The 12,805-nt window shown below is 55.3% G+C and overlaps 2 protein-coding genes across 8 annotated transcripts in view; one reads left to right on the top strand and one right to left on the bottom strand.

The window, feature by feature from the left end:
* NOS1AP (nitric oxide synthase 1 adaptor protein) overlaps positions 1-12,805 on the top strand; it is a 172,605-nt gene that overhangs the window by 139,329 nt on the left and 20,471 nt on the right. The window lies entirely within an intron of this gene.
* Positions 7,051-10,046, bottom strand: SPATA46 (spermatogenesis associated 46). Its single transcript, XM_048859986.2, has 2 exons — positions 9,911-10,046; positions 7,051-7,574 (listed from the first exon to the last, which is right to left on the bottom strand). Exons 1-2 carry the CDS (start codon positions 10,014-10,016, stop codon positions 7,051-7,053), a joined length of 630 nt encoding a protein of 209 aa, XP_048715943.1. The 5' UTR covers positions 10,017-10,046.

Here is a 12,805-nt window from a genome sequence, read left to right as displayed (position 1 = left end):
GATGCCAGGCCAGGCCAGGCCGGGGCCAGGTTGACAGACCCTGTTGACAGAGCCCTACACGGGTGAGGGAGCTGTTCCCCGCCTCCTCCCCTCCTGCATCCTGGTGAAAAGCTGTTACATCATACCACTGTCTCCACCAATCAGGTCTGGGACCCTGCTGACCAACAGCCTGTCCCAGTGATGTCCCGCCAGAGTGCCCACAGTGGGATGGCTGTCCCGGGGCCCCAGGCTGGAAGGTGACGTCTGCCTGAGACATCCCTCCAGCCCTGACACTCCCATGTGACCTGCGGCTCTCCCTGCCTGTTCCTCAGGCTGTTGGTCGCAGGACCAGGAGTCAGGACAGACACTGACATTCCCTCTGCTCCCCTGAGGACATGGGGGCTGGGGAATGGATTCTTCCTCTCTTCCCCTCTGCTCCCACTGCTCCTCTGATCTCTCTTCCTTTTCTCCTGCACCTTCTGCCTGCTCCTCCTGAGCCCACCCCCAGCACCACCTGCCACAGGCACCGTCTGGTGGCACCTTTGGGGAACGCTAACGGGCAGGGCCCCTGGCAGTGAGAGCCACTATCTCTGGCACAGGGGGTGTAGAAGCCACTGAGATCTGGCCTGTGAGCTGCTGTTCTGTGGGGTCAGCGCAGTGAGGAGCACAGGGCTGATGGGCCCCCCAGCAGGTGGGGGCTGCAATCCACACTAACTACAGTGCAGGCACGGGGGGGGGGGGGCCTGAACCACAGTCGTCAGCTGGTGTCTGGAGCTGGGGGCAGCCATAGGTGGGAGGAGTGTTTAACTGATGTCTGTGTGTTGAGCTGCAGCGAGGTGTCCAGGAGCGCCCTGGCTGGGGCTTATTTGACCCACTGGATGGAGGGCGAGGTGGTGGCAATGGCTGTGTCTTCCCACCAATGTCCCCTCCTCTCACCAGGGCTGGGATTGGACCAGGTGCTGTCATTCAGACAGGCAGGGTAGTGGAGAGGAGGGCCTCCTGGCCAGATGGGCTTCTGAGGGACTGTGAAGCTGCAATGCCTGGCGTGGTCCCGCTCAGAGCTCAGCTGGGCTGTTGGGCTGCCGGGCAAGAGGCAGGGGTTGGGTGGGTTGAGCTTGCACCCATCCCCTGCAGGCCTGGAAGGGGCAGGTGGGCACTGGCAGAGGGGGTGGGAAGTTGGCCAGGCAGCACTTTAGGTGGGAGGGGATGGGGACACCAGCAGCCTGGCTAGGCCTGATGCATGGATAGGAGATAGGTTGCGGAGCTGGTTGCAGCTGGGAAAGGGAAGAAGAGAGAGATGAGAGTGCAGGGGGATAAGGGTAAGAATGGCAGCGGGAGCTGAGGGGACTCCCTGGGACCTTTGGAGGGGCTGGAGAGGGGACTTGGCATGTGAGAGAGTTAATGCAGCAAGGCCTGTGGGGGGTGGGGTGGGCTGGAGAATGAGCAGCATTACCAGATGCAATAGGCAGGAGTCAGGGTCTGGCTGGCTGACACATGAAGGAGGGGCAGAGAGCAGGGCAGCGGGAGGGAGGGAGGGAGGAAGGAAGGAAGGACCTTATTGTGAGGCTCTCACCCTCCCTTTTGCTTGTGGCAGGATCAGTCCTGTTCCCCTCTCCTCCCCTTGCCCCAGGCCTCTGCTCCCTAGCTCAGACCTGCTCTGCACAGCACAGGTAGGAGCAGGAACAGCCAACCCGGAGGGAGCAGGCGTCCTAGTGAGAGACCCATGCCCCTGGGAGTCACTCTTGGAGCCATGGCACTGGGACACCCCCACAGGGACTAGGTGCCTGCAGGCAGCTGGCTCACTTGGCCTGCTTCCAACTCATCCTTTTTCTCATCACTCTTGTCTGCTTCCTCTCAGGATGGGGGTAGGGACAGGGTGGCTGCTGTTGGTTCTGAGAGCTGCCCCTTCTCTTGAGGGCCACCTTTGAACGTGGTGTGAAGCAATGTGAAGGGGCATTGCTGGAAGGCTCCAGTGTGCATCTCATAGGCGTCCCAGGGCTGGGCTGCAACTCTTTCCTGCATCGTGCTGGGCCCTGGAACTGGACAGCTGTAAATTCTCCTCCTCCAAACTCCATGCTGCCTAGGAACCTCCTCTCCAGCCTCACACTGTGGTGGTGGGTCTTGGCTGAGGATCAAGATAGATCTATTTTTTTGTCCTTTCCTTTCCTACAACTGTTGTGTTACTAACTGTGTATTCAGTCGATCTGGAAAGCCAGCCTGTCAATGTAAGTGCACTTAACCCCTGGGTGGTGGTGTTTATCTATTGGCTTTTGCTAAATAAATCTTTCTATTTCTCAAGGCTTTCTGTCGTCTCTTCTTTCTCTCTCTGTCTCTGGATCACTCCTTCCACCTCCCAAACTTCGGGGCCCAAAGCAGGGAAACCAGTTATACCCCAGCGGCCATCCCTCTTGGGAACGGACCTTTCCAGCAGGGGGCTGGAGCAATATGTAATGGGGGTGCTGAGAGCTATTGAACCAAATTGAAAAGGAGTACTTGTGGCTCCTTAGAGACTAACCAATTTATTTGAGCATAAGCTTTCGTGAGCTACAGCTCACTTCACTGTAGCTCACGAAAGCTCATGCTCAAATAAATTGGTTAGTCTCTAAGGTGCCACAAGTACTCCTTTTCTTTTTGCGAATACAGACTAACATGGCTGTTACTCTGAAACCTGAACCAAATTGTAAACCCTGTATCTGATGGAAACCACTTTAAGCCAGGGGGCAAGGCACCACCCCTAGTTCTAGCCCCTATGCTTTCCAGGCAGTGAAATGTGTCCCCACAGAGCAGCAAAAGGTAATTGGACCCAGTCCCTGGGGCACTGCCAAACACACACAGCTGCTTGTCAGAGGTGGGTCTCGGTACAGATTCTGCCCCAGATACAGGCCCCTCCCATACTGCTGGTGATGACAGCCTTCCACCCTGCTTCAGTTATAATGCATTGGAATGGGTCTCTTTGAGGCAGGGACTGTGGGGGCCCCGATATCACTCAGGATTTGTGCAGCGCCCAGCACAATGTGGGCCCTGATCTCCATTAGGGTCTATGCAGCTCCCAGCATAATTGGGGCCCTGATCTCGGTCAGGGTCTGTGCAGCACCCAGCACAGTGGGGGCCTCATCTTGGTCAGGATTGGTGCAACACCCAGAACAATAGGACCCGCTCTCATCTGGAGTCTCTGCGCAGTACGGGAATACACATAGTCCAGTACAGTAATGATGAAACACTTGTAGGATCCCCCTTCCTTGCCCCAGGGAAGCAATTTCTGTCTGTCCCCTCTTCTGCTTGCTACTGACATCAGCAGCTGTTGGGCTCTGGGAGAGAGAGCCTTCTTGCCCTCCTGCCTGGCATGGCCCCACTGCCATTGTTCCAGGGCCTAGGTCACAGAAGGGAGGGCTGGATCGTTATTCAGACACGTCTCCCAGCAGACTCTGGGGAGAGCAGGCTTGGCCCAGTGCCTTCAGCCACTGGCGATATGAAGAGCCCAGTCTGCTGACCAGGCACTGACCTGTTTGAGAGGAGTAAGGGGCAGCATCCCAGCATGGTGAGCGGAGAACAGGCAGCATCCCAACATGATGCCCTCATCTTTGCTGAGAGAGAGCTGAGTTTAGATTGCCATGAGTACTGCTCTGCACTGGCACGGGCCCATTGGGCCAGGCATAGTCCGACAGCACACTGGGCTCCGTGCTGACCCTTGTGCAGGCTGGTGCTCATGCTCTCCGTTCAGTGGCGTGACCCACACATCCCCCTCTGTGCCAATCACAGAGGCTGGGAGCCTGCCAGAGACCCAGCTGGGGAGCTGCAGCTGCTCATGAAAGGTTAATGTTGTGCCAATATTTAAAAAGGGTAAATGGGGTAACTCGGGTCATTATAGGCCTGTCAGTCTGACATAGACCTTGGGTAAGATAATGGAGTCGTTGATATGGGACTTGATTAATAACGGAGGGTCATTTAATTAATGCCAGTCAGCATGGGTGTATGGAAAATAGATGATGTCAAACTAGCTTTATCATTCTTGGATGAGATGACAAGTCTGGTTGATGAAGGTAATAGTGTTGATATAAGAGATTTAGACTTCTGTGAGGTGTCTTGGAACTGCACAAAATTATGGTTAAAAAACTACAAAGATATAAAATGAACATGTTCAATGCTGGCTAACTGATGGGTCTCAAAATGTAACTAAACGGAATCATCACTGATCAGGGGTGTTTCTAGTGATGTCTTGCAGGGATCAGTTCTTGGCCCTACACTATTTAACATTTTCATTAGTGATCTGGAAGCAAACATAAAATCATCACTGGGAGGGGCAGGGTGGTAAATAGTGAAGAGCAGTATAGGTGAAGGTCACGGGTAAAGAGCAATCTGGATCACTTCATAACCGGGGCGCAAACAAACAATCTGCATTTTAATATAGCTAAATGTGTACATCTGGGAACAAAGCATGCAGGCCATACTTACAGGCTGGGGGACTCTAACCCTGGTAGTAGGGACTCTGAAAAAGATTTGGGAGTCAGGATGGATAATCAGCTGCACATGAACTCCCAGTGCGATGCTATGGCAAAAAAGACTAATGTGATCCTGGGATGCAGAAACAGGGGAATCTTGCGTGTGAGTAGAGAGATTATTGTACCTCTCTATCTGGCACTGCTGCGACCTCTGCTGGAATCCTGTGTACCGGTCTGGTGCCCACAGTTCATGAAGGATGTTAAGAAGTTGGTAAGGGTTCAGAGAAGAGCCATGAGACTGACTGAAGGATTAGAAAACCTGCCTTATAGTGATCAACTCAAGGAGCTCAATCTATTTAGCTTAACCAAGAGTGGTTAAGGGGTGACTTTCTCACAGTCTATAAGTCTCAACATGGGGAGCAAATGTTTGTTAATGGGCTCTTCAGTCTGGCAGAGGAAGGGGCAACACGACCAAATGGCTAGAAGCTAAAACTAGATACATTCAGACTGGGAGTAAGTGAGAGTTATTAACCACTGGAACAACTTACTAGGGGCCATGGGGGATTCTCCATCCCTGGCCATTTTTAAATCAAGACTGGGTGTTTTTCTAACAGATCTTCTCTGGGAATTATTGTGGGCTGGTCTCTGGCCTGTGTCCTACAGGTCAGACTAGAAGATCACGACAGTCTTGTCTTGCCTTGGGGTCTATAGATCTGTGCTTTTAGCCCTGGCGGTGCCCTGTTTAGTCCCAGGGGGGCGGGCTGGCCAGAATGGTGGCCATCACCCCAGCAGAGCTCCCCAATCAGTGCTGAGGGCCTGCCGAGCTGCTCGTTGTCACTGTTCAGCCAGGGCCGCTGCCATTCAGTCCTACACAGCACCTGGCTGGTGTCTAGAGTGATACAGAACAGGCCCCCTTCTAAGCATTTACTGCCCTCACATGGGTGACTGCAAACCACGATGGCTGAGGAGCTGACCTCAGCAAATGGGAGATCCAGCTGGGACCTCCCATTGCGTTCACTTCATGCCCTGCCTTTGTTACCAGAGCGCCGTACCTGGTAGATGGGAATATACTGCTACTGCTTGTCTGTGTGTCTCATAGCCAGCCCTCCAGTACCATCTTGCCTGTCCCCAAGCCAGATCCCCCAGTTCCCAGCACAGGGCAACCTTGGTCCTGGAGAACAACCTCTCCCTTGGCCTGTAAAACTACGCGGAAAAGGACAACTTCTTATAAAACAATGAATTTTTTGTTTCCAAAGCCAAAGTGCGAGTGCACTGTGGAAAGGCACCAGGCCATCTTCTCCCTGCTCCCCGCTGGCCTAGACATCTCAGACAGGGAGTGGGCTTTAGAGCCACCCCAGTCATCCGTTACTGGGAATCCAGATTGCAGGAGTGAGGAATGAAAGCAGCAGCCTCCCTCGGGCTCCCCGTGCATCTCAGACCCACACCCTTCCCAGGGCTCCCCAGCTCTCCCTGGAAAGCCAGGCCAGTCTGAGACTGGGCAGCAGCTGGGACAGTGCACAGAGAGGCTGCTGTCTGAAGCCCTTGCAGGATCTGGCCTCACCCCTCTGCTCTCCGAACCAACCTGTGTCTCTCCCTCCCCCCCCCCCCCAGCGACCCACCCGCCAGCGGATCCCAGCATAGCTTGTATAACATTTTGACCCTTCCTTTCAACTAGCCTGGCGTTGCCCACCCTCGCTTGTTCAGGGGACCTCTCGGGGAAGGCTCTTTTCTCTCATGTTTGGGAAGCAGCCCAGACTTTGGCTAAAGACGTCCATTCCCTCGCGTTCGATGTAAGGGTCCTTTGAAGTCTCTGCCTGGTTTTCGGAAATGCCCCTCCCACACTGGGCTAGTTCTGGGGGGACACACTTCCCTCAAACAGGTCCCGTGGGATCGGTCGCCAGCACGCAGCGGCTCAGCTGTTGGCACTTCCGGCCCGGGCTGCTGGGTGATAGCGAAGGCTGTTGAGAGTGGTTTCTCTCCCAGGGTGTCTGGAACGAGCAGCCCCAAGAAGCAGGTACCTGAGCTGTCGAGAAATGGCTTCCCGGAACCGCTCCTGAAGGGATGTTGGCTGGGGGATATGTGGGGATCTATGCCTGGACTCTGATCAGCGCAGAGTGACAGGGGAACAGGCCTTTTCACCTTAACAAAACTAGGTGCAGACAGATCCCTTGGAGCGGGGCCTCGGGTGCTGGCTCTGTGTCAGGGTGTGCAGGAGTCACTGTGCTAGAGTGGGGGCCTGCTGGGAGGGTGGGTGGAGGGCTGCGGGGCCATGGAGGGGCTCACCCTTAGGGGCTCATGGAGGGGCTCAGGGGGGAGGGCCAGGGGCCCATGGCAGGCTGACTAGGGGCTCACTCCTTAGGGGTCCCACAGCTGGGGAGGGGAGGCTGTGATCCAGCAGGGAGAGGCGGGGGTTCACCCAGTCACATTCCAGGAGGAGGGCCGGGGCTTGTGTATCCCTGCAGGGTGGCGCCTGCCGGGCCCTGTTTAGCCCACGGTGGCCCCTGCCACAGGGTTCTCTGCAGAGTAATGTTGGCTGGTCCTAATAATCTGCTTTATTCAGGTTCTGCTGTAGGGAGCGTGGAGCGCTGGCTGCCCCCAGGCGGCACAGGCTGGGGGCTGTGCATCCACTGGGTCACTTGGGCGTTTTGCAGCTGCTGAAGGCCGGCCAGTTGTTGGGCTGGGCCACGCGCTCCTTCTCCCACAGCACTTTGAGCCTGTGGTAATACACCTGGCAGCTAAAGCCCTCCTTGAAGCCACACTTGACGTGGGTCTTGAGTGAGTGCAGGGTGGGGAAGACGCGGCAGCAGGCCACGCACTTGTAGCCGTTCTGCGGTGCCGGCTGCCACTTGGAGGCCATGAGGATATCCCGGGACGTGATGCAGTCCCTGGCCTCCACGCCGGGGCTGGCTCTCCTGGTGCCCTCGGTGGGGCGAGCCTTCTCCAGGGAGCAGGAGGAGGAGCAGATGCTCTCTGGGAGCTCGTCGGGCTGGCCAGTGTCCCTGGCGCTGGTCACCAGCATGTCCGGGAAGCTGCAGGCCTCCCGCTGGCTGGCCTTGTCCATGCACATGAAGTAGCTGTAGGGGGAGAACCAGGGCCGGTAGATGGTGCAGTTGCGCCCCAGGGGCTCGCTGCTCTGGCCGTCGCTGGGGACACAGGCTGCCAAGAGAAGAGGCTGGGATGAGCCCCTGGCCCAGTGGAGGGCTGGCTGTGGGGAGCAAGGCCATGGTCTGGGTTCACCTTGCCCACCCCCTTGCCAGTTTCCCTCCCCTTTGGGCACCGCTTGGGTCGGTGTTCACCCGGGAAGGGAGATCTCCAGTGGGGGCCTCAGGCCCTTTCCCCTCCTCATCTGAAGGCACATGGGGAGCACCCGCCTTGCCAGCTTATTGGCACTGGCCTGGCGCTCTGTCCTGATGCTCCTGACCCGCCTGCCCCACCCCCGATCACAGGGCTCCTGCTGGGCCAGACAGTGTGGACATGGGCTGGCAGCCATGTCTGTCACACATGGGTAAGGCTGCGAGTCTGTCATGGAGGTTGCAGAAGTCATGGATTCCATGACTCTCTGCGACCTCCGAGGGCCTGGGCAGCGGCTGATGCGGCTGGCCCCAGGGTCCGCCCGAGTAGTGACCAGTGCGGCTGGCCCCAAGTACAGCCCAGAGAGCGGCCACTGTGCCTGGCCCCAGGATTGCCCAGAGCAGCAGCACCCTGGGGCCCCCAGCTAAGATTTAGTCAGATATTTATAGTAAAGGTCATGGACAGGTCACAGGCTGTGAATTTTTGTTTACTGCCCGTGACCTATCCAGGACTTTACTAAAAATACCAGTGACTAAATTGTAGCCTTATACGTGGGAACTGGCAGCATCTCCTGGGGTTTTCTCTGTGCATCCCAGGAATGAGCATCACCTGCAGTTCCTCCGACACCCCCACATGCTCAGAACCCAGAGGGACACAGGCACAGGCGCTCAGAGAGCACAGATAGATACACAGACAGTGGCTGTCTGAGTTTGAACGCACACAGAAGGCCCCCACCACATGCTGCTGTTGTGCTGTGCCGGGGGGTGCTGGATGGGCACAGGGGGCATTGCTTGTCCTGGGCTGGGCCCCTCCGGGATAGATGTTTTGGAAATTCCTGTGTTACAAATACACAGAGAAAAGCCAGTGAACCAAAGGGGCACCAAGTGTGTGTCTTGGGGGGGCAGAGAGGCCCCAAACAAAGGGGTAGCATGGGTCATGGCAGCAGAGAGGGGACCCTATGGTGCCAACAACTGCTCTGGGCTTGTCTCCAGCAGTCAGTTCCCTTCCCAGAGAGCCACGCTGGAGAGCCACACTGGTGCTCTCCGGGATGGGAAGCTGGGTCAGTGTGATACAAAGAGCCCCTTCCTGTCCCCAAGGGAAACGCACATCTTGTGCCTCTGCTCCTGCCCCACTGTGTCTTTGTGCCCCCAGTCATCCCCTGCTCGGCTCTACTTCGGTGAGCACTGTATGGAGCCTCTGTAGTGTAATGGAAGAGATGGCTGGGCCTGTGTGGGGCTCAGTGTTTGTGGCCCCAGGGCTGCGGAGCAGGGGGTGCCGTGTGGTGCAGGCCCCCTCAGGAAGTGGTCAGACCTTTCCTCTCCCTGCATGTGCCACGGGCAGGGCAGGGACAGAACTGTCCAGCTGCAGGTCCTGGCCATTCACCCGCTGGGAGGCTTAAAGGGCAGCGCTGATGCCGAGCAATGGTGGCACATGACAGGCATCAAGGCCTGGCTCAGGCACAAGCCTGCGGTGGGTCAGAAAAGCATATGAGCGAGGGGGGTTCTGTGGATGAATAGCTACCGCCCTGGCCTGAGGTCCTGCACAAGGCATCTGGGCACATGAATGACAGGCCCATGCATTTTCCCTTGCCCCTGTTTTACAGCTGGGGAAATGAGGCCCAGAGCAGGGTGGTGCCTTGCCCAAGGTCACCTGCCAATGCCTAGCTCTGCTGGAAGTAGTTCACTGGTTTCCTGACTTCCTGGACCTGGCCTGATTGGCTGTGTTTTGCCTAGGAAAGGTGGCATGTGTGACCCAAGGCGGGGATCAGAGCTGGCTCATCTCCCGGCCTCTGCTGCTGACTCACTGTAGGACCTTGCCCAACTCACTTAGGCCACAATTTTCAAGAGAGGCTTCTGGTTTTGAATGGCCAGTTTGGGACAGCTGGCCCCTGATTCCAGAATTGCTGGGGACCCACAGCTCACATTATCTCAGTGAGTGCTGTGAGCGCTCAGACCCACTGCAAATCAGTCCCCAGGGCTCTAACAATGAGTACCCAAAATCAGAGCACACTTTGGAAAACATCAGCATCTGTGTGCTTCAGTTTCCCCACCTTCATATCCCTCCTCCACCTCATGGGCTGTCCTGGAATGCTGCTGGTAAAGTGCCCTGGGGCAGATGGTGAGGATGCTGGAGAAGTGTAATGTCGTTCTGTTCCATGCCATGCGAGATCTGGCTGCGGGCTCTCACTGTGGCCCCATTACCTGGCAGGCTGGGTGTGCTCCTGGGGGATGGCAGCTCACGTACGCTCTTCATGGCACAGCTGGGCAGACGAGGCCCTGAGATCGTCAGCAGGGAGAAGTTCTCCATTCCCTCTTGAGACGGGTGCAGGGAGCAGAGTTTCTGGGGTTCTGGACAGCCTCTGGCTGGATTGCCCAGGGGCTTGACTTTGTGACATCACCAGCTGACCTCACAGTCACCAGGTGGGTCCCCCAGCTCCAGGAGGGGAGCATCTGGCCTGGGTGTTTGAATGGGTTTAAAGAGGTTTTGTAGCAGCTGTTCCTGGGACTCGGCTCTCAGTAAGTTTTGGGGCCTTTGATAGTGCGTACAGCTGCCTAGCAATGACCACGCCACAGCCCTGAGGTATCAGTGACTGCATCTGGAGATGGGCAGAGACAGGCACATTCCAGTCTCATGGTACACACATTGACTGCATCCAAAGTACTCGCGTTCACTCTGCCCCATGCACCCAGCACTCCCGCACATGTACAGCCACTTGCCATTATTTCCTGCAGCCCCTTTCATCTTGGACCATTTGTTAGTACTCAAGCACTTGGATTATCCTGGAGCAACTCTCTTCAAAGCCACCTGCCGGCCTCCGGTGCAGGACCCTCCGGCTTCACACACCTGATCGTAAAGAGGTATTTGAAAGGGCTCTTGCTTATTTTCCCAGCTGCTTGTGAGTCCCCCCAACCCCTCTTGGTTTAAATCTAACCCTCAGGAAGCTGAGGGAGGCTCTGTTTGCACAATGGGGAGAGTGCTTGAATAGTCTGTCTCTAAAGACTGCAGCCAAGAGTTTCAAAAATGGGGGCCCAAAGCTAGGTTGTTATGTCCCTATGTAGGCACCTGGCTAAGCAGCCAGATTTGCACAAGTGCTGTACCCGCCAAAGGCTGACTTGAGACCCCCTGGTTGTGCAAAGCTGGCTCTGCCCCCTGGGTGGCCATGGTATCAGCCTGGAGAGTTAAGGAGATGCGAGCCGTGATGATGAGGCCCCCCACGTGGTGGTCCGTGGGGATGGGTGTCCTTCCCCCACAATCTGCCATTCTGACTTTAACCATCTGTATTTTCCCTAGCCCAAGCACGTACCCAGAGCAAGCTACATTGCACCATCTATAGGTTAAAAAAGCTGGCATCTGTTACCTAGTTAGGACTAAACCTATTTACAGATCACCTAGGGCATTTGTGCCATGTAGAGAGAGCTGCAGGGAGAGAGTTGGTCTCTGCTCAGCAGTTGTCTGAGTGGATCAGATTTCACTAGGAACTTACAGGTATGGGTCACAGGCCAAAGGGCTTCAGACACCTTGGACCAGGTCCAAAGCTGCTTCTGTAGCATGTCTCAGAAACACCAGTCTCTGGGTATTGCTACGCTGCAATTAGACACCCACGGCTGAGATCTGCCTGGAGTGCAAGTCAGACTTTTATGCAGCGTTGCTCTCAGCTTCACAGGTAGATCTGCTTCCAGGAGGAGAACACTGGTGCCATCCTATTCCTTATTCATAGAATGGCCAGGTGAGGTACATGCCAGCTACAGCAGGCCTTTGAATAGCTTGCCCCTTTAGAAGGGCAGGGTTCCCTCCCCCAGCACTCATTGCTGCAAGCCGTCCTCACACACTCCCCTGGCAAGTGCAACACCATGTGCTTTATTGACAGTGTGCCATAACAAGTGCTTCTGCCCTGTGAGGCTTTTACACTTTCCCCAGAGAGAGAGGGGAGAGCTCATCTCCCTCAGATCCTGAGCTTCTCTGGCCCTTTCTTCCAGCAGCTCTTCCTGCCTCTCTTTTAACTGTTTCCAGCTGACAAACTGAATCACCAGCTAATTAGCTAATCACATAACAACATAAGAATGACCATACTGGGTCTAGCCCAGTATCCTATCTTCTGACAGTGGCGGGTGCCAGGTGCTTCAAAGGGAAGTGAAGAGAAGAGGGCAATGATTGAGTGTTGTCCAGTCCCAGTTTCTGGCAGTCAGAGGTTTAGGGACACCCAGAGCATGTCCCCCTGACCAATAGCTATTGATGGACCTATCCTCCATGAACTTATCTCGTTCTCTTTTTAACCCTGTTATAGTTTTGGCCTTTACAACATCCCCTGGCAAGAAGTTCCACAGGTTGACCATGCGTTGTGTGAAGAAGTACTTCTTTATGTTTGTTTTAAACCTGCTGCCTGTTAATTTCATCAGGTGACTCCTGTTTCAGATGCTATTGAAGGGATAAATAACACTTCCTTATTCACCTTCTCCACACCAGTCATGATTTTATACACCTCTGTCATATCCCCCTAGTCATCTCTTTCCTAAGCTGAACAGTCCCAATCTCCCTCTTGAGATGGAAGCCGTTCCATACCCCTAATCATGTTTGTTGTCCTTCTCTGTACCTTTCTCAATTCCAATATATCTTTTCTGAGGTGGGGTGACCAAAACTGCATGCAGGTACATTCAAGGTGCAGGTGTACCAGGGATTTATATAGTGACATTATGATATTTCCTGTCTTATTATCCATCCCTTTCCTAATATTCCTAACATTCTGTTATTTTGGCTGCTGCTGCACATTGATACTCCTAGGGAAATTCTGCGCCACTGCAGCGCAGCAGAAAAATGCCTCCGCCTACCCACCCGCCTCCTGCAGCTTTTCTTTGCTTCCTTGCAGAAAATGGTTTCTGTGGGGAAGCAAAGAGAAGCTGCACCAGTGCTCGCTCACTGCTCCCGGCAGGTCTGTTTGGATCTGTGCAGCCAGGGGGAGAGGTAAATCGCTGGGGGGAAAGGGGGGTCTGGGGATGCCCCGGCCACCCAGGGACATTAGTCCCAGCTGGGTGGAGGGGAGATGGAGTTCCTTTTCCCCCTTCCCTGCACATAGCAGCCAAGACTGGGTCAGATCAAGC

Source organism: Caretta caretta, chromosome 8 (genome assembly GCF_965140235.1).
Source record: "Caretta caretta isolate rCarCar2 chromosome 8, rCarCar1.hap1, whole genome shotgun sequence".
NCBI lineage: Eukaryota > Metazoa > Chordata > Testudines > Cheloniidae > Caretta > Caretta caretta.
This window is presented reverse-complemented; position numbering and strand designations above follow the sequence as displayed.